Source organism: Saccopteryx bilineata, chromosome 2, assembly GCF_036850765.1.
Source record: "Saccopteryx bilineata isolate mSacBil1 chromosome 2, mSacBil1_pri_phased_curated, whole genome shotgun sequence".
In the NCBI taxonomy this organism is placed as follows: Eukaryota; Metazoa; Chordata; class Mammalia; order Chiroptera; family Emballonuridae; genus Saccopteryx; species Saccopteryx bilineata.
In genome coordinates this window covers 96,719,073-96,746,276 of record NC_089491.1, presented here as the reverse complement: position 1 = coordinate 96,746,276, position 27,204 = coordinate 96,719,073, and the positions used below count along the sequence as shown (strand labels likewise).

General features: G+C 41.9%; 1 protein-coding gene across 2 annotated transcripts in view; it reads right to left on the bottom strand.

Moving 5' to 3' along the window:
- FANCC (FA complementation group C) overlaps positions 1–27,204 on the bottom strand; it is a 302,788-nt gene that overhangs the window by 44,440 nt on the left and 231,144 nt on the right. For both annotated transcript variants that reach the window (XM_066257424.1, XM_066257425.1), the window contains exons 7-8: positions 22,669–22,833; positions 545–701 (exon numbers count right to left, since the gene is read on the bottom strand). In XM_066257424.1, the coding sequence (XP_066113521.1) occupies positions 545–701; positions 22,669–22,833 (322 nt within the window). The remainder of the gene's footprint in view (positions 1–544; positions 702–22,668; positions 22,834–27,204) is intronic.

Here is a 27,204-nt window from a genome sequence, read left to right as displayed (position 1 = left end):
CCCAAGGACTGAGGACAGGGAGGCTGCAGCCGCTTAACAGAGCTGCTCTCAAGGCCGGCAGGGTTACAACAAAAGACAATTTACACAATTCTTAGTTGTTTTAACCATTTTTCTGGGGTTTGTTTTGTTTGTCTTGAGTATTTTCTTTTTCCTCCAGTGAAGAGCTAAAAGTTTATTTTTGAATGTTTTTCTTTGTTGATTCCTCCTCTGGTTCTTAAAATCTTCATTTTCTTAAAAATTAATTTTTCATGTGGAAAAAAGGAACACTGTTTTTAAAAAGTTTGCTGTCCAAATGTCAGTTCTTATAAATATGCCATGTAAGGAGCAACAACCCAGTAAGCCTGGGAGTCCTGGGAGCACATTTTTGACATATGCTGTAAATATGCAGAAATGCCCCCCCATGGTAGGTATTTTTAAAATAATGATATAAACACATCATTATTTTAAAAGGTGCAGATTGCTCCTGTTTGCATGTTCTGCCCTGCTCTGACTCAACGATCCCACCACCTTGAAGGACTCCTCCTCACCGGCGCCCAGCACGTACCAGCAGTGACGCTTTCAGAACCCCTTCGGTCCTCCTCAGGAAACCCCTCTCAGTGAAGATGAGCTTTTCAAAAAGATGCAGCGTGGCTTTCTCAAGGCTGCGAAGGTGTCGAAGCCAGAGGCAGACTACAGCTGGCTTGGGGAGAGAAATCTTCTTCCTTTCAGCAAGAAATAAAATTTTAAATAGAAATGGGTTACAGGCCCTGGCCGGTTGGCTCAGCGGTAGAGCGTCGGCCTAGCGTGCAGAGGACCCGGGTTTGATTCCCGGCCAGGGCACACAGGAGAAGCGCCCATTTGCTTCTCCACCCCTCCGCCGCGCTTTCCCTCTCTGTCTCTCTCTTCCCCTCCCGCAGCCAAGGCTCCATTGGAGCAAAGATGGCCCGGGCGCTGGGGATGGCTCTGTGGCCTCTGCCCCAGGCGCTAGAATGGCTCTGGTCGCAACATGGCGACGCCCAGGATGGGCAGAGCGTCGCCCCTGGTGGGCGTGCCGGGTGGATCCCGGTTGGGCGCATGCGGGAGTCTGTCTGACTGTCTCTCCCTGTTTCCAGCTTCAGAAAAATGAAAAAAAAAAAAAGAAAAAAAAAAAAAAAGAAATGGGTTACAGGAAGAAAAAGATTAAGAGAGTTCAAAATGCAGAAAGAAATCCAATTTGTTGGTCACAGCAGTAGTTACTTTTTTTAGTATCAATGAATACTGACCAAGTGTCTATTTGTAAAATAATGTGAATATGCTTCCACTTCAACTCAAGAAATTAGAGACATGCTCAAAGAAAAAAAAACCTGCTTTCAAAATGGATAAACAAATACACAGTGATGGACGATAGAGAGCAATAAAAAGTGAGATGGAAGAAGGTCTTGAGATACCAAGGTACCTGTAGTCAGTTATGCTTGAAAGTGCATCATGATGGTTTAAAGCGTGGGACCAGACCTGAGTCTAACCCTGGGACCACTCACTAACTGTATGACCTTGGGAAAATTACTTAACCTATAAACCTCAGTTTATTAATCTGTAAAATGGGCCTGTCTTCCTTGTAGTGCAGAGGAGCAAACACAATAGTAATACATGCACAGTGATTAGCACAGTGCTTGACACTTAGTAAATATTCAAAAACTGCATTTGTAAATCTGTCACTTAAAAGTCAAAATATATATATTTTGTAACAATTTCACAGAGGGTGGTGACGGCCTGCTTTGACTAACAGTTGATCCACAGCATGATACTCCATAGACAACAGCCACTGAGTGTAGTTCAATTTCTCCAGGAAAATGTACTTACTCGGAGGTTCCTCCTATGTGTACCAGGGGTCCTACGTCCCCTTCTGGGAAGGGGCATGAGGGGAAGGAAGAGCTGTCTGACTCTGAGGCCCGGCGGGACCTGTCTGCGTTCTCTCTGCCCAGGTTTTCTGAAGCCTGCTGCCCTGCACGCATGTGCAGCACAGTGCTTCCCACGTTCTGCCCAAGATGTCCACTGGTTCCAACAAGGAAAACAAAAGCTGGGGCACAAAAGTTCCCGATTACTCATCAGTGGCTTCAGTGTCCCTCCCTGCACAATCTCTTCTGGGCCATTTCTCTGCAGGAGCTGGCCTGAAGCCCAGGGAATGGGCACAGGGCAGGAAATGCAGACAGGAGACATAGGGTAGCAATTTTTGGTGGTTTCTCTTTTTCTTCTCCCTCAGCATAACTCCTGTAGACCTTGTCCTGGATTAACTCTGAGGCAAGACTAGAAGAAGCTGAAGTTCTGTACCATCTGTCACAGTAGCAGGCAGGGGCAGAAGAAAGGGAGGAATGGCTCTCCTCTGATGCCCCGCCTCCGACCTTACATTTTCACCTGGAGCTTCAACTCTTCTGGGAAGTCTTGCAGGACCCTCCCCCCCCGCCCCCGCCACACCAACACACACACACACATCTGGCAAAGAAGAGCTACCACCGTGCCCAGCCCTGCGCCACCTGGCACATTTGGGGGTCACAGTATGGATGTGGTGCTTTGGGCTGCCATTCCTATGCCACCTTCTCTATTATACTTGATGGCAAGGAGCTGGTGGTCATTCGATCAAAGAAGATGACTGAGTACTTCCTGTGTGGAACTCAATGTTCCAGATACAGACCAAACAAGTGAAAATAAAACGAACCTACCCTGTCCCCTTAGCAGCCAGCACCCAGTGATAGGTGTGCATACACACACAGAGAGCAAACTGTGACCAGGCAATGAAGGAAGAGGGGAAGAGGGCGGGCTGAGGTGGAAGAGAGCCCGGGAGGGGCCTTAGTTAGATCAGGTGGCCAGGGGTTAGAGAGGTAAGAATAGTGGGGTGAACTCGGTAGCAGAGGGAACAGCGGCCATGATGGCCCGGAGACAAGGAAGAACAAGGTCAGAAGAGGAGAGCAGCCCCAGGGAGCGAAGGCGAGGTGATCTGTGGTAGGGCTGTGTAGTACCCACATGCCAAGGTTAGATTTGAGGATTGTATTCTGTGATTATTCTGGCCTAAGAGTTTTTTGTTTGTTTTTTTTTGTATTTTTCTGAAGCTGGAAACGGGGAGAGACAGTCAGACAGACTCCCGTATGCGCCTGACCGGGATCCACCCGGCACGCCCACCAGGGGCAATGCTCTGCCCACCAGGGGGCGATGCTCTGCCCCTCTGGGGTGTCGCTCTGCTGTGACCAGAGCCATTCTAGCGCCTGGGGCAGAGGCCAAGGAGCCATCCCCAGCGCCCGGGCCATCCTTGCTCCAATGGAGCCTTGGCTGCGGGAGGGGAAGAGAGAGACAGAGAGGAAGGAGGGGAGGGGGGTGGAGAAGCAAATGGGCGCTTCTCCTATGTGCCCTGGCCGGGAATCGAACCCGGGTCCCCTGCACGCCAGGCCGACGCTCTACCGCTGAGCCAACCGGCCAGGGCTTGGCCTAAGAGTTTTATTTATTTATTTATTTTTCTACAGAGACAGAGAGAGAGTCAGAGAGAGGGATAGATAGAGACAGGAACAGAGAGAGATGAGAAGCATCAATTATCAGTTTTTTGTTGTGATACCTTAGTTGTTCATTGATTGCTTTCTCATATGTGCCTTGACCGTGGGCCTTCAGCAGACCAAATAACCCCTTGCTCAAGCCAGCGACCTTGAGTCCCAGCTGGTGAGCTTTTGCTCAAACCTGATGAGCCCAAGCACAAGCTGGTGACCTCGGGGTCTCGAACCTGGGTCCTCCTCATCCCAGTTTGATACTCTCCACTGCACCTCCGCCCAGTCAGGCATGGCCCAAGGGTTTTAAACAAAGCGCCAGGATGCAGTGAAGTGCCAGGATTCAGCTAATAGTTCAAAGGCCACTCTGAATGCAGCACGGAGAACTGAGTGCGGGATTAGAATGGGTGCAGGGAAGCTGGAACTGGTGTTATGGGACCCAGTGGTGGTGGAGAAAGAGTGAAGGGGATCTGCAGTTTGTTTTAGCTATAACAGCAAGAGAAACTGGCAATGAAGCTGATGAGGGCTGGTGCAGGTGAGGTAGGAATCCAGGCTGTCCCAGGTTTCTTTCTTTCTTTTTTTTTAAGTGAGAGGAGGGGAGACAGACAGACTCCCACATGTGCCCCGACTAGGATCCACCTGGGTTCAACCTGGCAACCTCTGTCTGGGGCCAACACTCAAACTAACCAAGCCACTGGCTGCAGGAAGAGAAGAGAAAGAGAAGGGGAGAGGGAGGGGAAGAGAAACAGATGGTTGCTTTTCATGTGTGCCCTGACTGGGGACTGAACTCAGGATGTCTGCACACTGGGCCAAAGCTCTATCCACTGAGGCAGCCGGCCAGGGACTCTCTCAGGTTTCCTGAGCAACAAGATGGATGGACATACCATTTACTCAGTGGAAAGATGGAAAGTTAAAAGATTTGTGTAGGATTAACTAAGAGCTCAGTTGGTATGTGGGAATTTAGCATACCTGAGGCACAATCCAACAGAGGTATGAAATAGGTCTTTGACTATCCAAGTTGGAAGTTCTGGGGAGAGGTCTGGGCTATAGACATACATTAGGGAGCTGCCAGGGGTATGGAATGGCAGGAGAGTGGATGAGAACTCCGAGGGAGAGGCTGGGTGGGGGAAGAGGGCCCAGGTCTGGACCCCAAAGACTGCCAACACACAGAGGAGGAAGTGGAGCTGCAGATAAGGGGCAGGAGACACGCAAGCGGACACCAGTGTCATGGAGGAACAGAAGGCAGGCCTGGCTGTGACCAACACCCCTGAAAGGACATGGATGGAGTGATGGGAGCTGAAGGCATAGGTATGAGGAGAGGCAGTGGCACTGCAGCCAGTCTCACAGACAGCTCTCAGAAGGACAGCTGTGATGGGAGCACCACCACAGGCCACATGTGTGGTGACCTGTGTGCTCTGGGGAGGTGTAGTTAGGACAGCACAGCTGACTGCTGAGGGCCTGAGGCAGTGGTACTGGGGAGGCTGAAGGACCACTGCTACCATTTATTAAGGGCTCACCTCATATGATATTCAGCATGTTATCTGTTTTTAATCTTCACAACAATCACACAAGGATAGAACAGGGACTGTGATTATCTTTATTTTATAGACAAGGCATTGAGGTCAGAGAGGGACCATGGACTTCCAGCTATGATTTGACCCCAGGAGTTCTGATACCACAGCTGGTTCTCAGCCTCAGGTTATACATCTGTCCACTCTGCAGGCAGGAGAGTAGAGGGGCTGCTCAGAAGACAGGGCCTGGGCCCAGGGGGGACAGCAGATGACTTTCCAAACATAAGCCAGACACTTGGACCCTGTGTTTGGGGAAGTCTTTTCAAAGTCCAGGCTGTCAGCCAATTTTAGCCAAATTAATAAACCCCACGGGAAAGGATTCCCGTCCTACTTTCTAGAGGAAGGAGAACTCCCCTTAGGAGTGGGGAGAGGGTTCTGTAGCCTCTGGCATGGGCCAGAGAACCCCCAGGAGGCAGAAAGCTCTGAGTGCAGAGGGGAGAACCTGGCTGCCCAGTGGCTCTCCCTTCCCAGCTAGCAGGGACGTCTTCTGACTGCTCTCATTACACCTTATCCTTTTTCAGGATCCATATGAAATAAAAATGTACATCACTAGAAAAGTTTCTCACTTCAGTGAAAGCTCTTTAGAGGCAGCACCTTTCTAAAGCCCTCTGAGCAGCATCAGGTGTCAGTTTTACATTGAACCAGTGGCTGAGTGATGCCAGCAGCACAAAGGTACGAGCTGCTAAGAATGAGTGGTAGAATAAATAAATATGAACAAATGTAAGAAACAAAATTAGTGTAAAATGGTAGATCCATCAACTATCTGAATGAAAAGATACTGCTTAGTTACAAACATATATAAGAGTTGCAGCAGAACTTCTTTACTTAAGTCAGTAAGTACCCAGAACCCTGAGAAAGAAGATACTGACTAAGAAGGGCTCCTGGTGGCTAAGTGGGCTTGAATTAAAACAACAACAGTAACAGAGCCTAGCAGCCATTTCTGCACAGGGGTCTCTCATGCAAACTGCACTTGAAGGAGAGGCTGCACTGAACTGCCTGCCTGGAATCCTATTTCAACCAATAGGACTGAGGCTTTCTCCATCCAGTTGGAGCTGTGCACCTCTGACCAACCAGAGCAGCTTTATTCTGACCAATCAGGAAAGTGCCTTTTGGACCAATCAAACTGTGAGAATTTGGAGTCCTCATCTGCATGAGGACAAACCAATAATAGACCACGATGAAGACTTCTGTCTATAAAAGCCAGCTCCCCTCAGGCTCTGAGAGTCACTTTCCCTTTTCACAGAAGACAGAAGACTGAAGACTGCGGTTCTTTGGCTGAAGCACTGAAGATGTCTTGCTAGAGCAGAGTGGAGCAGGCCAGCACAGGTCAGAGTAGACTAGCACAGAATGAAGCCGACCAAAGCACCCTGGGGCAGACCAGTACAGCGCAGCACAGCAGGGAGCAGACCAAACTGCTGAGGAGCAGAGCAGCAGAGCTGTCTAGCCTAACGGGTCTGGCTGGACCACCTCAAAGCTGTGCTGTTTTCACAGCCGTGCTGTATCACAGTCAAGCTGTTTTACACTGAAGTTTCCTTACTCAGTGTACCCCAAATTAGGGATTCCTGTGCCAATGACCAATGGCTGACAGTTCATAGTAAGTAGTTCTTCCTTATCTGCAGGAAGTATGTCCCAAGAGTCCCAGTGGATGCCTAAAACTGTAGATAGTACCAAACCCTCTATGTACTGTTCATTTCTCTATATATTTATATAAGTGATAAATTTTAACTTATAGCTTAGGCACAGTAAGAGTAACAGTAATAATAAAACAATTATAACAATATACTATAATAAAAGTTAATGTGAGCCTGACCAGGCAGTGGCGCAGTGAATAGAGCGTCGGACTAGGATGTGGAGGATCTAGGTTCGAGACCCCAAGGTTGCCAGCTTGAGCGCAGGCTCATCTGGTTTGAGCAAAAGCTTACCAGCTTGGACCCAAGGTCGCTGGCTTGAGCAAGGGGTCACTCAGTCTGCTGTAGCCCCATGGTCAAGGCACATATAAGAAAGCAATCAGTGAACAACTAAGGTGTCGCAAACAAACAACTGATGATTGATGCTTCTCATCTCTCTCCATTCCTGTCTGTCTGTCCCTATCTGACTCTTTGTCTCTGTAAAAAAAAAATAAATAAAAAAAAAAAGTTAATGTGAATGTGGTCTTTCTTTTAAAATATCCTATTGTGCTGTACTCGCCCTTCTTGTGATGATGAGAGATGACATGGGGCCTATGTGACAAAATGAAGGGGGTGAATGTGCTGGACAAAGGATGATTTATGCCCTGGGCAGGACAGGGTAGCACAGAGCAGAGCAGATTCATGCTACTCAGAATGGCATGTAATTTAAAAACTTAAAAATTGTTTATTTCTGTAACTTTCCATTTAATGTTTTTGGACCATGGTTGACCACAGGTAACTAAAACCACAGATAAGGGGAGCTTCTGTAATATTTTTTTGTTCTATTCTCAAACACAGTTTGAAAATGTGTATGCTAACAACTGTCTTTTTATTGGAGCCTTGATTCAGAGCACACTCTATGAACTTCTGTGAATGATTACATTTATGGATCCAGTGTTTAAGTATATCATCTATTATCAATACAATCTATATTGCTGACAAAAATTAGGGGATATTTCAAAATGAATATGAAGCTACAAAATATCCCCTAATTTTTGTGAGCAACTATTTTGCTCTAAAACATTAAAGACTTAACTCTGTATAATCAATTGTGGATGAAGAAATCACCAAGACAACATGACCTTAATATGCTTTCATAACAGCATTTGGTTGGGCCAACACATTCACATCCCATATAATGTTCTAAATGTGTGTCAGGCTGGTTTTGAAATTAAAAAGGCAAATTACATTATATGTCAATTATATCTAAAAAAAACCCACTAAGGAAAAAATAAGACAAATTACAGAATAAATTCAAATGGCCATACCAATATGAAGATTTTCAACCTTATTAAAAGTAGAGACAGGTAAACTAACACACCAAGAAGATAACATTTTTAACCCCCCACATCAGCAAATGTTTCAAGCATGATGTCCAATGCTGAAGTAGGCCTAGGGGCTGGGTATTCTCAGAGGTGGGACAGGGAACAGCTTTGCCTCTTTGGTTAAGTCATTTGGTACCACCTAATAAAGTATAAAATGCACATATCCCTGGTCTTAGTAACCATACTAACAGTCTGCATGGTAGAAATGAAGGCATCAGATGAGGTGGTTTACTGCCCCAAGATCATAAAGGCACAACTTGAAACAACGTGAATGCATGCACTGGCCAATAGCTGAAAATACTGTGGTCTGCTCATATCAGGGAATAAGTTGCAATTAAAAAAAAATGAGCTGGATGTATATCCCTTGAGAGAGATCCACAATATGCTGGTTAAAAGAAAAAAAAAGTTTTTAGGGACACTGAAAAATTTCATTCTATTCAACATGTGCCAGTCATGGGAACTCAAAGACTGTCCTTTTTCACATTCAACCATACTTGTTCCGTCCATCCAATCTGCATGCTGATCAAAATGACAAATTCAAGGAAAACAGGGTAAGATAAAAACTTGGCTTTCCAACATGCCTACCTAATAATCATGGTGAGTTTTCTGCATTATAACTGTATTTTAGGAAAATGATAGGGTGTGTGAGACTTATATGTAATATAATTTTCTCCTTTAAAATACTGAGGAATAGGTTTCCTAGTGAGTGCTGCTTTTATGAAGAAAATCTGAGTTTTAGGATTAATTTCTTTTTTTAAAATTTCTTATGGCTCTTTTTTTTCCCTTTAATTTAACTTAATGGGGTGACAATGGTTAACAAAACTATACAGATTCCAGGTGCACAATTCTACAACACATCTTCTATACACCGTGTTGTGGTTCATCACCCTCTTCCAAGTCAAGTCTCTGTCCCTCTCCATACTGCTTTCTATAGTGGCTGTACCAACTTGTAAAACTCAACACCAAAAAAACAAATAATCCAATTAAAAATTGAGCAGAGGACCTGAACAGACACATCTCCAAAGAGATCATACAAATGGCCAATAGACAAATGAAAAGATGCCCAATGTCACTAATCATCAGAGAGATGCAAATTAAAACCACAATGAGATATCTATCACCTTACACCTGTTAGAATGGCAATCAACAAACAAGAAGTGTTGGTGAGGGTGTGGAGAAAAGGGAACCCTCTGGCACTGCTGGTAGGAATTTCTTTTTTTTACAGAGACACAGAGAGAGAGAGAGGGATAGACAGTGACAGACAGGAACACAGAGAGATGAGAAGCATCAATCATCAGTTTTTCGTGGCGACACCTTAGTTGTTCATTGATTGCTTTCTCATATGTGCCTTGACTGTGGGCCTTCAGCAAACCGAGCAACCTCTTGCTTGAGCCAGCGACCTTGGGTCCAAGCTGGTGAGCTTTGCTCAAACCAGGTGAGCCCGCGCCCAAGCTGGTGACCTTGGGGTCTAGAACCTGGGTCCTCCACATCCCAGACTGATGCTCTATCCAGTGCGCCACCGCTTGGTCAGGCTGGGAATTTCTGACACATGGCAGGAGATGCCTAGACAGGACACTCTGCCCTGTCCAACATCTCCTGTTAGTTGATACTTCTAAACAAATGCCTCCTTGACAGTTAGAAAACTATACTTTGTTTTTCTCAAATACTCAATTTTAATTTTATGACAATGTCTTATAAAGATTAAAAAAAAGTCAGAAAGAATAAATAAATAAATAGAAATGGGAGTTTCAGTTAATACTACTTTGCTATTTTCTTTTTTTCTATTACACGAGCTTTTCCTCATTTAGATATTCACCAAATTACATACTTGACTAACATGTAAAGCCTGATTTTTCTTATCTAAGCTAAGAAAACCCCACAAAACTAGAAGCCAGGTTGAAGGTCAGTCTTTTCCTATATATTTTTTCCTTTTCAGCATCTTTGGAGGCTGTATTATTAGTTTTAGCAATGGGAATTTAGCTTACATCTGGCCTCTGTTCAGTGATGTCTTCTCTCTTTCTTTTTTTACCCCTAAGTGAGAAGCAGAGAGGCAGAGAGACAGACTCCCACATGCACCCCGATCAGGATCCACCCTTCAGGGAATCCAAGCCCTCCAGGAGATGATGCTCTGCTTGTCTGGGGCCATTGCTCCATTGCTCGGCAATGGAACCATTTTAATACCTGAGGCAAGGCCATGAAGCCATCCTCAGGGCCCAGGGCAAACTTGCTCTAATGGAGCCATGGCTGCAGGAGGTGAAGAGAAAAATAGAAAGAGAGATGGGAAAGGGAAAGAGGTGGAGAAGCAGATGGTTGCTTCTCCTGTGTGCCCTGATGGGGAATAGAATGTGGGACATCCATAGGCTGGGCTGACGTTCTACTGCAGAGCCAACCGACCAGGGCCAATTCAGTGATGTTTTCATTAGGAAGAAAAGAAATAAGCTTGAGAAAACCTAATAAAACATTATGAAAGCCTGACCAGGTGATGGCACAGTGGACAGAGTGTCAGACTGGGACACAGAGGACCCAGGTTCAAAATTCCGAGGTTGCTGGCTTGAGCATGGGTTCATCTGGCTTGAGCACAGGCTCACCAGCTTGAGCGTGGGGTCACTGCCTTGAGCATGGGATCATAGACATGACCCCATGGTCATCTGGCTTGAGTCCAAAGGTTGCTGGCTTGAAGCCTAAGGTCTTCGGCTTGAAGCCCAAGGTGCTGGCTTGAGCCCAAAGTCACTGGCTTGAGCAAGGGGTCACTTGCTCTGTTGTAGCTCCCGGTCAAGGCACATATGAGAAAGCAGTCAATGAACAACTAAAGAGCCAAAATGAAGAACAGATGCTTCTCATCTCTCTCCTTTCCTGACTATCTGGCCCTCTCTCTCTCTGTCTCTATCTATGTTGCTTAAAAAAAAAAAAAAAGAAAAACAATAAATTTTATTAAAGTCAATAATAATAATAATAATAACAACAACAACGTGTTAACAGCTATTGAGTGTTTACTCTGCACCCCAGGCACTGTACTAAATAAGCACAGTACAACCATTGGACCCATTTAAAGACATCCCAGTGTGCTGGGCAAGTTCATGTCTGTTACTCTACCATAATTATAAAAGGTACCCCTTTGAACTCTCAAAAGTGTTATGGTCGACAATTCATGACTATATAGTACCCTACTTGATGCTCACAGCTACCCTACCATAAGGTCTGTTAGTTGGCCAGTCACGCATCATTCTTTCTTTCATTTGTTTATTGGCACACTCATTCCAGTGTACAGAAAAATGCACTGAAGGTCCTCCATCCAGTACAAACTTCTCAATATTTTTGAAGCAATGGATTTAGATTCACCTAGGCCCTAGGGGACACGTCATTAATCGTACTCCACAGGTTCATGAGAGGATTTCAGCAGCCCACCCAGAGAGGATTTCATGCACTCTGTTGTCTGCAGATGGCCGTGGTGGCAGTCCCAGGAATAGGCTCAAAATGTTGGTTTGACATTTAGGCCAAGAAATTAAAAAGTTCCTTTAGGTTATCTAAACTGCACAGAAGGTCAGGCATCTGCTGTTTAAAATAATACAGGCAGCCTGTTTCTGAAAATACATGGCTGTGTTTGGAAGCCAAGGCCAAAGACACCCAGCCAATTGTAGAACAGATGAAATTCCACTGGCATATTGTGGTAAGCAGAGAGTTGGGAGGCTAAACACAGGGCAGGGCACATTAGTCAAAGAAAGTATGTGGTTTCTAAATGACCATGCAGCACATTTGGGGAACGGCTCAGGGGGCAGAGAGAAGGTATCAGGGGTGGGGGTAGTAATTTGCACTGACTGACTGAGTCAGCCTCCCTGTGTCAACATGTGGCCAGGATGCTCCGTCTACGAGAAAGTGTCCATGGAAAGTCTCCAGCTCTTACACCACTGCTCAGGGAACTTGCTGAGCTGAAGCCATAGGAATTGGACAAGTTGAAGACCACCCAGCATTTCTGGACAGTCTGTTCTCTATGGATATTCCAAATGGAATAAATTTTATTAGTTGCTGAGGGAGAATGTGCTATCACAAGTAAAATAAATAGCAAGGAGGTTCAGGCCTACTCATGGACCGAGGCCCTCAGCTTTCTATCTGTGCACTATGGGTAGGTAATAGTGGCTATTCTTTAAGCATATCTCTTCCTCACCAGTAATTTCTGAAACAGCTTTGTGGGGTTTCACAGAGGATGTCCAGGGGCAATATCCCATTTCCTTTTAATTCAACACTTGATAAAAAAATAAGATTGGAGCCCTGGCCTGATAGCTAGGTTGGTTAGAACATTGTCCTGAAGCACAGAGATTACCAGTCCGGTCCCCGGTCAGGGCACATACAGGAGCAAATCAATATTCCTGTTTCTCTCTCTCTCCCCCTTTTCTCTCTCTAATATCAGTAAAAATAAACATTAAAAAAAAAGTAAGATTGGAAATACTGGATTCTAAGACCATATTCTTTAACAAAATGTATTACTAAATAAAGCAGGAATAGAGCTGCAAAAGTGAAAGGCAAAGAGCATTTACTTCAAAGTAAATACTTTGAAAAATTGTTTTGGAGTGTGAAAAATGTGAGTTAGTAGGGTAAAACTTGTAAGCTACAGTGTGTACTAAGGGAAATGATGTGCAGGCACAAATGTGCGAAGCACACATCACTTAGACTTTCAAGTAAATTATTACTCAATATATGACATAAACAACAAAGATAACTGATCAGACGACTCAGGAAATTCAGACTTACTGGGTAAATTCTGACAGAGGTTTAGAGTAGTACAAAAAGACTTTACATTTTAATAAATATTATGTTCTGACCTTTTTAAAAAATCTAATGATTTAACTTTCTATTTATCTTTCTAAATATCACCTTCACAAATTTCTAGATTATAACCCTTCATAAAAAAATAAAATTAAGATATACATTCCAATTTTGAAGAAGTGTATGAAAAACAACAAGTACTCTACTTCCTCTAACTTGACAGAGCAACAGTGGTTTTGAGGTTGTTCATTTTCCAAATGTAATGCTATAATAAAAATCCCCTTGAAGATGGGAAGAATATCCACTTATTACAGCCAAAACAACAACAACAATAAAACTTTAGGAATAAAAAAATGTTCAAAACACTTTTTAATTTTAAAGTCTACTGATGAGACTTTTAAAATCCTATTAGACTTCTAATTTTGCCAAATTTCTGATCACAGAGTTATTAAATTCTTTGAAATATCTTGTCAGGTTCCAGGCAGGATAAACACCCTTACAGAATGTGGAAAATATATAAAATAGTCCTTGAAGACCACAAAAGTAAACCTGAACAAACAGAGATTGAAACCTATAGGCTGAAAGAGACTGGTTGAATCTTTCAACCAAATACAATGTGTGAACTTTGGACTCTGAATCCAACAAAACTACTATAAAAAAAATGAGACAATCAGGAGAATTTGCTCTTTCTCTTATTTTGTGATGACGCAGAAAGCAGTCTCAATCACACACAAACCTGGAGTTGAACGATAGAGAATTTAAAACTGAAGTTCTGGAAATACTCAACAATTGTGAGACAATACTGACAGGCAATTTAATGAGCTCAGAAAAAAAAAAGAGACTGAAACTTTAAAAGCAGAGATGTAGAACTCAATACATGAATTAAAAATGAGCTAGCAACTTTAGCTAATAGAAGTTTGGCCAGATAGAACAGAGAATCGGTGACATCAAAGACAGGCAACAAGAGATGACACAAAGGGAAGAAAAGACTCAAGAATTTTTAAAAATGAGAGAGCTCTATGAGAATTGTCTGATTACATCAAAAAGAGCAATATAAGAATAATGGGTATTCTTATTCAGAAGAATAAGAATAAGAGAAGAAGAAGAGAAGAGAGAAAAGAATGAAGAGCCTATTCAAACAAGTAATTGATGAGAACTTCCCATGTTTATGGAAAGAGTTAGAGCCTGGAATCCAAGAAGCAAACAGAATGAGTAGTTATCTCAACCCAAACAGGCCTTCTCTGAGGCACATTGTAATGAAAATGTCAAAATCAATAACAAAGAATCCTCAAGGCTGACAGGGAAGAGAAGAACTTAACATATAAAAGAAGGCTTATCAGGTTATCATCAGATGTCTCAGCAGAAATTCTACAAGCCAGAAGAGAGTGAACCCAAACATTTAAAGTACTGAAAGAGAGGAATTACCAGCCAAGAATACTATTGGATTGGCAAGAAAGTAATTTCGAGTTTGTAGTGTAAAATAAAACTCATTTTTTTATACAAAGAATAATTTTTTTTTCTTGTATTTTTCTGAAGTGAGAAGCAGAGAGGAACACAGACTCCCGCATCAGCTTGACCAAAATCCATCCAGCATGACCGCCAGAGGATGATGCTCTACCTATCTGGGGTGTTGCTCCGTTGCAATGGGAGCCATTCTAGCACCTGAGGTGGAGGGCATGGAGGCATCCTCAGCTCCCAGGCCAACTTTGCTCCAGTGGAGCCTTGGCTGCAGGAAGGGAAGAAAGAGATAGAGAGAAAGGAGAGAGTGAATAGTGGAGAAGCAGATGGGCGCTTCTCTGTGCCCTGGCTGGGAATCAAACCCAGGACTTCCAAATGCCAGGCCAACACTCTACCGCTAAGCCAACCGGCCAGGGCCTTATATAAAGAATAAAATTTAATCAATTATATATTTTCCATTTTGTTCAATGACCTCTTGCCATCTTTCTTGCAGCTTCATGATTCCACGCTCATAGAAATTTTGGTCCTTATCAGCAAAAAACTGAACCAAGTGCGATTTAAGGTCATCATCATTTGTAAAAGTTTTAACATTCAAAGAGGTTTGCAAACTTCAAAATAAATGGTAATCAGATGGTGCCAGATCAGGGCTGTATGAGGGATGTGACATCACTTCCCAACCATGAGTTATTAAAGATGTGTAAGGCTTTGCATTATCCTGGTGGAACACAATTCCTTTGTGATTTGCCAATTCTAGCCATTTTTCTTTGATTGCTTCATCCAGTTTCATTAGTTATTGACAGTAAACATCCGAATTGATCCTCTGGTTTCTTGCAAGCAGCTCAAAATACACAACACCTTTGTAGACCCACCAAGTTGACAGCATGACCTTTTTTTGATGCAATTCAGCTTTAGATGTGGTTTGTGCTGGTTCATCTCGCTTGGACCATGATTGTTTTCAAATGATGTTACTGTAGATGACCCATTTTTCATCACAAGTGATGATTCTTTTCAAAAAAGGGTTGGTTTCATTGTGCTTGAGATGCATATTGCAAATATTGATTCGTTGTGTTAAGTGAATCTCTTTCAATTCATGTGGAACCCAAATATCAAACTTCTTAGTGAGTCCAAGACATTTTAAGTGATTTTCAATTGTTGTGTGCGATACATTTAACCTCTCTGCAATCTCTTGATGTTTTTCTTCAAATATGGCTTTGATTTGGTCATCATCAACTTCAGTAGGTCAACCAGAACATTGGTCATCTTTGAGTGAAAAATCTCCAGAACAGATTTTTTTAAACCAATTCTGACACATGTGTTCTGTTATGCAATTAACATCATAAACTTCACATATCTTTTTGTGAGCCTCAGCAGCTTTCTTTCCTTTACGGAAATAAAAAAGTAAAATTTGCCGAAAATGTTTGTTTCTACACTCTATGTTAAAATTGACCCTAAACTAAGGTGACCAACTTTTTACAATGAAAAGGAGGACAAAAATAAATTGAAGAAAATAATATCATAAATAAAAGAAACATTTTATTCATTGCAACAATACACTATCATATGATAAATGCATAATAAAAACATTTGTAATATTTTATATTGTAATTATGCTTACACGCCTATTAATTTTTTATTATAATTGTAAGAAAAAGTACTCATTTAGAAACAAATATGTCACATCACACGCAATAGATCGACTCTGCATCGATTGAATATGGACATTTACAGATTAGTCTTCCAATATCAAAAAGGAGGACATGTAGGAGGATACTTTTTGAGAAAGGATGGAACTTACAAAAGAAGGACTGTCCTCCCTAAGGGAGGATGACTGGTCACTTTACCCTGAACTAACAGCTACAAACAAAATACGCACAACTTGCTCTAAAGTAATCTAAATGTGACTGATATCAAATGTCAAAAGGGAAAAAACTGTAACACTGACAGAAGTCCTTCAGAACAATTATAACATTCTCTATGTGTGAAAACCGAAAATACTTTCTTGCCAACCCAATATATCCACCAAAGTTGTCCTCCAAATATGAATGAGAAATAAAAACTTTTTCAGAAATAAAGAATCTGAGGGAATTTATCACCAGAAAACCTCCACTGCAGGAAATACTCAAGGGGTTAGTCTACCAGATACAAAGAATAAAACAATACAAAACTACAAGAAAGAGCTCTAACAAACTTACAATATAAACATGGATAATCTGGGACAAAAAAAAAACATAAAAGGAAAGAGGATTAAGGTCTGAAGTAGCAAAGGAGGATGGAATGCAGAAGCACTCATGAGACAAAGCACTCTTGTATATATAAATCTTTTGTTTCTCAATAACCTAATGATAACCATTCATAAAAAAACCCAGAACCGACATGCATAGCTTAAAAAAAGAGGAAATAGTGGAAAGAAGTATGAAATACCACCAAACAAAAACAACTGATAGAAACATGAAGCAAAAGAACCAACATGGCCAATATAGTATTAAAGGAAAACAAAGTTGGAAGATTGACAGTATTTGACTTCAAGATTTATTATAAGACTATGGTAACTGAGACAGTATGGTAATGACAAATAGGTCATAGAACAGAAAAAGAGTCCAGAAATAGAGCAAATAAAAATAGTCAATTATTTTTTAATAAAGGAGCAATGGTAATACAATGGAATAAAGATTATCTTTTCAACTCATAGTACTGGAACAGCTGGCTGTCCACATACCAAAAAAAAAGGAAAAAAAAGAAAAGAAAAAAAAAGGAATCTAGAAACAGACTTGACACCTTTCACAAAAATTTACTTAAAATGGATAATAAACCTAAATATAAAATGAAAAACTATAGCCCTTGCCAAATAGCTCAGTTGGTTGGAGTGTCGAATGTCATCCACAAATGTAGAGGTTGGTGGTCCGATACCCAGTCAAGGGCACATACAGAAACAGCTTGATGTTCCTGTCTCTTTGTCTCTCTCTTCCTGCCTCTCTCTCTCTCTCTCTCTCTCTCTCACACACACACACACACACACACACATACACACACACACAAAAGAAAGACTATAAAAGTCCTAGAAGATAACATAAAGAACATCCAGATAATCTGGACTTTGGTGATGATTTGTTAGGTAAAAACAAAGCAAAATGAAACAAAAAATTAAAGCACAATCTATGGAAGAAAGAGTTGATAGACTAATCAAAAAGGAAACAAAAAAGAGAACACTCAAAAGTATCAAGGAAAGGAGACATTACAACTGATACCACACAAATAAAAATGCTTATAAGAAAATATAAAAATTTATACACCAACAAACTGAACAACCTAAAAGAAATGGATAAACTCCTGAAACATACAACCTACTAGGACTGAATCATGAAGAAACAGAAAATCTGAACAGATCAGTTACTAGCAAGGAGATTAAATCACTAGTCAAAAAATCCCAACAAAGAAAAGTCCAGCTAGACAATTTCACTGGTGAATACTACCAAATATATATTTAAAGATAGATTAACATCAATCCTCCTCAAAGTCTTCCAAAAAGTAGAAGATGATAAAGCACTTCCAGACTTGACACAAGGCAGCACTGCCAAAATACCAAAACCAGTCAGAACCCTACAGAAAAGATACTTACAGGTAAGTGTTCCTGATGAATATTAATGCAAAAATCCTCAACAAAATATTACCAAACCAAATTCAACAATACATTGAAAGAATTATACACTGTTGGGGACCAAAAAGCCAACAGGGTTTTTGCAGTTTAGATTTTTGGGGGACAGAGGTGTGGGGAACTGCCTGTAAGCTGACAGTCTGCTCAACCCCCCATCTCAGTTGCCTGATTAAGTTGCAAAAGGATAAGCCCTTCCCCACATCTCCATGTTAGCTGATACTCATCCTACCCCCCATGTCCCCCAGAAAGACTAGAGGCAAGTTTCTTCTATCCTGTTTTGTGTAACGTTAAGATGTTATGTATGGTGGGGGTTTTCTTCACTTGGTAAAAATTCTTGGGTTGCCTTGGAAACGTGATCAGAGATCTCACTGATTTGCTAATGGCCCACTTTGCCCTATAAATAAAGCAAGATGTGGTTTGGGGGCATTCTCTGTTTCTGCTATCAGCTTTGCAGAGCCCTCCCGAACCCATTCTTTAATTCTTTAAGCGTATTTTCTTAATTCCACGCTGTTCCCACTCAGGACCTGGAATTACTAGTCACGCTGGTTCACAACAATACACTATGACTATAATACTGTGATTTACAATAAGAAAAATATATTTGGTTTTCAATGCTGTTCCTGGATAGAGCTTCTAAAACTCTTGGAATTTTCTTTTCTTTTCTCTCTTTCTTTTCTTTCTTTTTTTTTTTTAGTGAAAGAAAGAAGAGAGATGAGAAGCATCAACTCATAGTTGTGGCATCTTAGTTGTTCATTGATTGCTTTCTAAATCTATGCCTTGACTGGGGGCTCCAGTTGAGCCAGTGGCCTTGGACTCAAGCCAGGGACCTTGGGCTCAAACCAGTGACCTTGAGCTCAAGCCAACGACCTCAGGTTTCAAGCCAGCAACCTCTGGGCTCAAGCCAGTGACTATGGAATCATATCCATGATCCCACACTCAAGCTGGGGACCCCACACTCAAGCTGGTGAGCCCACACTCAAGCTGGATGAGCCTGCTCTCAAGCCGGCAACCTTGGGGTTTAGAACCTGGGTCCTCAGTGTTCCAGGCCGATGCTCTATCCACTGTGCCACCACCTGGTGAGGCACGCCAAAAATTTATATGAAACCACAAAAGACCCTGAAAAGACACAGCAATCTTGAGAAAAAGAAAACAAAGTTGGAGGAAACATGATACTTGATACCAAACTATATGACAAGGCCATAGTAATCAAAAGACCATGGTACTGACATCAAAACACACATATAGATTAATAGAACAGAATAGAGAGCCCAGGAATAAACCCACTTTTTACAGTAAATTAATATTTAACAAAGGGGGAAAACACATACAATAGAGTAAAAATAAATGGTGTTGGGAAAACTGGATAGATACATGCAAAAAAATAAAACTGGACAACGTTCTTACACCATACACAAGAATAAACACAAAATGAATTAAAGACTTTAATGTTAAGAGTCAAAATTATAAAAATCCTAAAAGAAAACATAGGCAATAAAATCTTGGACATTTCATGCAGCAGTTATTTTTTGCTACATCACCTCAAGCAAGGGAAACAAATGAAAATATAAACAAATGAGACTACATTAAACTAAAAAGTTATTGCACAGAAAAAGAAACCATCAAAATGAAAAGACAACCTACAGAATGGAAGAATATATTCACCACCACATCTAGTAAAAGGGTTAATAGTCAAAATTCATAAAGAACTTATAAAACTCAATACCAAGAAGGTAATCCAATTAAAAAATGGGCAAAGGATCTGAATAGACATTTCTCCAAAGAGGACATAGAGATGGCCAATAGACATATGAAAAGATGATCGTCACTGCCCTGGCCGGTTGGCTCAGCGGTAGAGCGTCGGCCTAGCGTGCGGAGGACCCGGGTTCGATTCCCGGCCAGGGCACACAGGAGAAGTGCCCATTTGCTTCTCCACCCCTCCGCCGTGCTTTCCTCTCTCTCTCTCTTTCCCTCCCGCAGCCAAGGCTCCATTGGAGCAAAGATGGCCCGGGCGCTGGGGATGGCTCTGTGGCCTCTGCCTCAGGCGCTAGAGTGGCTCTGGTCGCAACATGGCGATGCCCAGGATGGGCAGAGCATCGCCCCCTGGTGGGCAGAGCGTCGCCCCTGGTGGGCATGCCAGGTGAATCCCGGTCGGGCGCATGCGGGAGTCTGTCTTGACTGTCTCTCCCTGTTTCCAGCTTCAGAAAAATGAAAAAAAAAAAAAAGAAAAAAAGAAAAGATGATCGTCACTAATCATTAGAGAAATGCAAATTAAAACCACAATGAGGTATCACCTCACACCTGTCAGAATGACTGTCATTAAGTCAACAACAACAACAAAGAACAAGAACTGGTGAGGCTGTGGAGAAAAGGGAACCCTTATACACTATTGGTAGAAATGCAGATTGGTGCAGCCACTGTAGAAAGCCATATGGAGTTATCTCAAAAAATTAAAAATAGAACTGCCTTTTGACCCAGAAATTCTACTTTTGGGAATATATTCTAAGAATCCTAAAATACTAATTCAAAAGAATATATGCACCTCTATGTTCATTGAAGTGTTATTTATGACAGTCAAGATCTGGAAACAGCCAAATGTCCATCTGTAAAATGAGTGCATAACAAAGTTGTGATACATTTACACATGCAGCCATATAAAAGAAGGAAACCTTGCCTTTTGCAACAACATGGATGACCTAGAGAGCATTATGCTAAGTGAAATAAGCCAGTCAGAGAAAGACAAGTACCATACGATTTCACTTACTGGTATATGTGGAACATAATGAACAAAATAAACTAACAAAATAGAAGCAGCTTCATAGATACAGAGAAAAGACTGACAGCTATTAGGGGGAACAGGGGTTGGAGAGTTGAATGAAAAAGATGACAGGATTAAGCAAAAACAAACAAAACAAAACAAAAATCCAACTCATGGACACAGGCAACAGTATGGTGATTACCAGAGGGAAAGGGGAACGGGGAGGTAGAAGAGGGTAAAAGGGGGATAAATGGTGATGGAAGGAGGTTTCATTTTGGCTGGCAAACACACAATACAATATACAGAGGATTGTTGTAGAATTGTACACCTTAAACCTATATGATTTTATTAACTAATGTCACTCTAATAAATTCAATTTAAAAATAAATTAATAAATAAAATTCCTTTTGTGTATTAACAATGAAAATAAAAGAGCAAGACACACCAGTATGTTTTAATGTATCAATGTGAAAAGCTCCTTGATATAAGTTACATCACAAGTAACTTAAAAAAACCCACTATTTTCAAATGTGGGCAAGTAAGCAAGGAAAAGTACAGTGTGTCTGTAAAGTCATGGTGCACTTTTGACCGGTCACAGGAAAGCAACAAAAGACGATAGAAATGTGAAATCTGCACCAAATAAAAGGAAAACCCTCCCAGTTTCTGTAGGATGATGTGGCAGCATGTGCGCATGCGCAGATGATGACGTAACATCGTGTATACAGCGGAGCAGCCCACAGCCATGCCAGTAGAGATGTGCACAGTACAGAGGAAAGTTCAGTGTGTTCTGTGGCTCACTAAATTCGAATCCGTGACCAAAGTGCAACGTGAATATTGGCACGTTTATGACAAAGCGCCACCACATAGGAATAACATTACTTGGTGGGATAAGCAGTTGAAGGAAACTGGCAGTTTGGTGGAGAAACCCCATTCTGGTAGCCCATCAGTCAGTGATGAGTCTGTAGAGGCTATACGGGATAGCTACCTAAGGAGCCCTAAAAAATCTGTGCGTGAGCGCACATCGAACTGCACTGAATAGGTATGAAACTGAGAGAGTTTTCCTTTTATTTGGTGCAGATTTCACATTTCTATCGTCTTTTGTTGCTTTCCTGTGACCGATCAAAAGTGCACCATGACTTTGCGGACACACTGTATATGCATGATGGTCTGAGATGGCTATTAAAATCATCCTGCCTTTTCCAACTTCATCTGAGGCTAGATTTTTCTTCATATATTTCAACCAAGACAACATATCACCACACTGAATACAGAAACACATATGAGAACCCAGCTGTCTTCTTTTGAGTTAGACAATAAGAGATTTTCAAAAAAGGAAAACAATGCCACTCTTATAACTTTTTGCTTGTAAAAAGGTCATTGTTCTTCCTAAAAATATGCTATTTGTGTTAATACGTAGTTTTTGTTATTTTTAAATGGAGTAAAATAGTTTTAAAACTTGTTTTTTAATTGCAAATATGATAAATACTGATAGATATAATCCATATGTTATAAATGTTCATTGAGATCCTCCATAATTTTTTTAAATTTTTATTTATTTATTTATTTTTTTGCAGACAGGGACAGACAGACAGGAATGGAGAGATGAAAAGCATCAATCATTAGTTTTTCGTTCTGCATTGCGACACCTTAGTTGTTCATTGATTGCTTTCTCATATGTGCCCTGACCGTGGGCCTTCAACAGACCGAGCAACCCCTTGCTTGAGTCAGCGACCCTGGGTTCAAGCTGGCGAGCTTTTTGCTCAAACCAGATGAGCACGCATTCAAGCTGGCGACCTCGGGGTCTCGAACCTGGGTCCCCAGTCCAACGCTCTATCCACTGTGCCACTGCCTGGTCAGGCGGATCCCCCATAATTTTTAAGAGCATAAAGTAGGTACTGAGATGAAGACATTTAAAACTGCATTTCTAAAATACTGAAATATTCTAAGAAAAGGAAAAACAGAGTTGGGAAATAGGATAAAGGGACATTACTTACAGTAAAAATGCCTCATTCACGGCATCAAAGAACTCAGGCGAGATGGTTTCCTGAGGTTCATGTCCATGGTAGGTGAGCAGAGCTTCTACCAGCGGTTCAAAATCAGGCAGAGTAACAAGTGGAACACAAACTCGTGATAGGGATCTTACTCGTTCGGGAGCCATTCTATAGAATATATAAAATAAGAAATAATTACCCAACCTTAGAGTCACATGTAATTAAAGACATAGAATTTTCATGCCGAAAAGGTTGAGGACAGGTCACTTCCTGTACCCCTCACACAGAAAGGACGACACCAATACTGTCGATGAATGCTCTTCCTTTACTTAGTTCTCTAGAAAGAAATCCTTTAGTTGCAGTTCCCATTTTGACATCACTCATTTTCAAGACTTTGGCAGAACTCACTATGGGCACCTCCAACTTGTGTTTTACGTGCTGTTGAGTCAGCGTTGACTCCTGGCAACCCTGTGAATGAGTAATGCCCACAATGTCCCTTCCTCAATTGCCCTGCCCAGCTCCTGAAGACTCATGCCCGTGGCTTCTTGTAAGGAGTCAGTCCACCTCATATTTGGTCTCCCTCTTTGTCTGCCGCCTTCTATGTCTCCCAGCATTATCATCTTTTCTAAAGCCTGCCTTCTCATAATGTGCCTGAAGTGGGACAGCTTCAGTTTTCATCATTTGTGCCTTCAGCAATGTTTCAGGCTTAATCTGCTCTAGGATCCACATTATTAGTCTCCAAATTATCATACCCAATGAACAGAATCCTGAATTCCTTCCCCAAACGTTCTCCTCCCCAGTGCTCCCTATCTCATTTCCTCATGCCAAAACCCTTGAAGTACATTCTTAATAGCTCCCTTTCTCTTATCCCCTTCTCTGATCCAGCAGTCAATACATCCATTCATCTGACTACGTCTCAACCCTTCTATTACTACCCCCTAATTCACTATCAACTCCAGTCTGGGTTACAGTAGGAGCCTCCTAACTTTCTCCCTGCTTCTGCCCTAATGCCCACTGTTTATCATTAGAACAGTTCTAGCAACTCTTTACTTGTCTGCTCAAAGCTTTGCCATGGCTTCCCACCTCACACAGAGAATAAGCAGTCTTATATTAGCCACCAAAGCCTTCCATGGTGGGGCCCCTTCTGTTTCTCTGGTCTCAATCCCTTCCACTCTTACGTTTGCCTATTCAGTCTAGCCTTACAGCCTCCAACTACACCAGATAAGGGCCTTTTGTTCACTCTGCATGGAACACACGGCTAGCTCCTTCAATTCATATGGGTCTACAATGCTGCTTGATGTGAGGGTTTCCCCAGTCATCCCATATAAATGCACTGACCAATATTGAATTAATCAGTATATGTAGCAATTTAAAGTTATTAAAGTGTCCTGGTCAGGTTGCTCAGTGGATAAAGTGTTGATCCTGCATGCTGAGGTCACGGGTTCCACCCTGGTCAGGGCATGTAAGAGAAGCAATCAGTGAGTGTACAACTAAATGGAACAACTAAGTGAAACAACAAATGATGCTTCTCTTTCTCTTTTTCCTTTCCTTTCTGTCTCTCAAACTACGAAGCAAATTTTGAGGAAAAAAATAAATTTATTTAAATGAAATAAAATTTTAAATTCCATTCCTCAGTTAAACTTACATCCAGTATTCAACAGCTACATGACACTAGTGGCTTACAGTTTTGGGAAGTGCAAATTTAGAGGACTTGGTTGTTACTGAGCCCTACCACCCCACTGTGTACTTCCTATCTCTCTCACCCTATTCTACTTTTCTGCAGAGCACTATAATAAATCTCCTTGTTGATTGTTCATGGTCTGTTTCATCCTGCTAGGACATTGGTTCTTTAATACCAGGCACTCTTTTTTCTCTTTTGCTCACTTACCTATTCCCAGCTTGTAGGGACAACTCCTTACACACATTATATGCTCAAGAAACAGATGTTAAATAAAAAATGATCAACTAGAGATCAATAAAATGAAAGTCTGAAATGTTTGCTATTAGAATTTTTGAATTTTCATATATAATCATAAATCTAGGAATTCAGTTTTATGCTTTGTGACACACAAACCAAATCACAATAGATAGCATACAGCCACCCTTCATTTTACCTGCTGCCATTGAAAGAATATGAGAGCGCTATAATGTAACACTGTTTATTTATAGCCATTTAGGTGGTTTCTACTTTTTCACTATTATAAACACTGCAACAGATGCATCCTTACAGAGACCTATGTGGACCCCATGCAAATATCTGCATACTACATTGCATTCCGGAAGACTACCAGTTTACTTTCCCACTCTTGTCAGTTATATTATCAGTTTTATTTCCTGCTAACCTGGACAAAAATTATCCCATTGCTTTCATTTGCATTTTCCTCATAACTTTCAAGATTATCTATGTTCATTACCCATTTGTATTTTCCCTTCAGTGAATTTGCTTTTAAATTAGTGTCTTTAGGGCTATTCATTCAATAAGTATTTTTGTAACCTTACTATATTCAAGACGTTCACAGTGTTCATGCCACAAAAACAAAGAGAAAGCTTCGTGGTGGAGAGGATAAAATGCCACATTTTGGTATACAGACACAGATGTATCATGTGTCATGTTGAAAAGTAAACCACACTGAGAGGTTAAGGAGGGCAGGAATTTACTGAGGGGAATGTTTGGGCACAGAACTAAAGAAAGTGTATGAACAAACCTTTAATGCATCTGAGAGGAAAACGCTGTAGGCAGGTACAAAGCAAACCGCAGAAGCCGGGCTGACCATGATTGAGGCCCGACATGAGCTCAGTCCTGCCCAATGGGAATGGAAGGGGCGCACATAAGTGGTCCAACCCGGCAGCGGGCTGAGTGAGAAAGAGCAGTCCCACCTGCAATCCTGCCTGCAGGGGCAAGGCAAAAACCGCAAAAACCAGAGAACTGGCAGAGAGCCACGGCTGGGTGAGGCACGCAGCCCCACCCAGGAGCCTGGGAGCTGGGGCTTGTGACCTGGCGCGGGAGCACAGCCTGGCCACTGGGGGCAGGGTGAAAGGCGGGGAACAGGTGGAGACCCCCAGCTGAGCGGGGGTGAGCAGCCCCACCCCTGGAGCCGGGTTTTGCAGCCATGGGAGCACAGCCCTGCTTGCGGCAGATGGGCAAAAGCTGGGACGGCGAAGACTTGCAGCTGAGCATAGGTATGCAGCCCTGCTGGTGGTAGCAAGGCTTGCAACTCAAGCGCGGAGCACAGCCCCACCTGAGGAGGCAGGGCGAAGGCCGAGGCCCACCAGGGCTTGTAGCTTGGGCATGTGAACACAGCCTCGCCTGTGGAAGAGAGGTGTAAACCACAGCAACTGCTGCAGTGGGCTGGCCACGGTGCCCATACTCTAACGCCGAGGCAGCGGCAGAGGGGGTGGTGGGCCTGCAGACAGACCACACCTAGGAAACACAGAGGCCACACCATTGGACTCCTGTGGCCACACCCTTCTTATACACAAAAAAATGGAAAGGTAGAGAAGTGCAACCCAAATAAATCAAGAGAAATCCCCAGAAAAGGACTTGAATGAGTAAGATATAAACAAATTACCAAATGCAGAGTTTAAAATAATTATTGTTAGGATGCTAAAAGATCTTAGAACAGCAATATTTGGACATAATGAGGACCTAAATATACAGATAGCAAATATAAAAGAGGACACTGAAATAATAAAAAAGAATCAGTCAGAAATGACAAATACAATGTCAGAAATGAAGACCACAATGGGAGGAATTAAAAGCAGGATGGATGAAGCTGATCGAATCAGTGAGTTAGAGGATAAGATAAATGAAGGCATGGATGCAGAGCAGCAAAAAGAAAAGAGACTCAAAAAGTCTGAGGAAACTCTAAGAGAGCTCTGTGACAACATGAAGAGAAATAACATTCGCATCATAGGGGATGCTGAAGAAGAAGAGAAAGAACAAGGGATAGAAACCTTGTTCGATCAAATCATAGCTGAAAACTTCCCTAAATTGATGCAGGAAAAACTCACACAAATTCAAAAAGCACAGAGAATTCCATTAAAGAGAAACCCAAAGAAATCCATACCAAGACACATCATAATTAAAATACCAAAGCTAAGAGATAAAGAGAAAATATTAAAAGCTGCTAAAGAAAAAAAGACTATCACCTACAAAGGAATCCCCATAAGGATGACATCTGACTTCTCAACAGAAACACTTGAGGCCAGAAGGGAATGGCAAGAAATATTCAAAGTAATGCAGAACAAGAGCCTACAACCAAGACTACTTTATCCAGCAAGGCTATTGTTTGAAATTGAAGGAGAAATAAAAACCTTCCCAGACAAAACAAACAAACAAACAAAAAACCTCAGGGAATTCATTACAACCAAACCAATGTTGCAAGAAATGTTAAGGGGCCTGTTGTAAACAGAACAAAGGGGAAAAGAATATAGTAAAAGAGGAAGATAGCTTTAAAATGGCAATAAACAACTACATATCAATAATAACCTTAAATGTAAATGGATTAAATGATCCAATCAAAAGTCATAGGGTAGTTG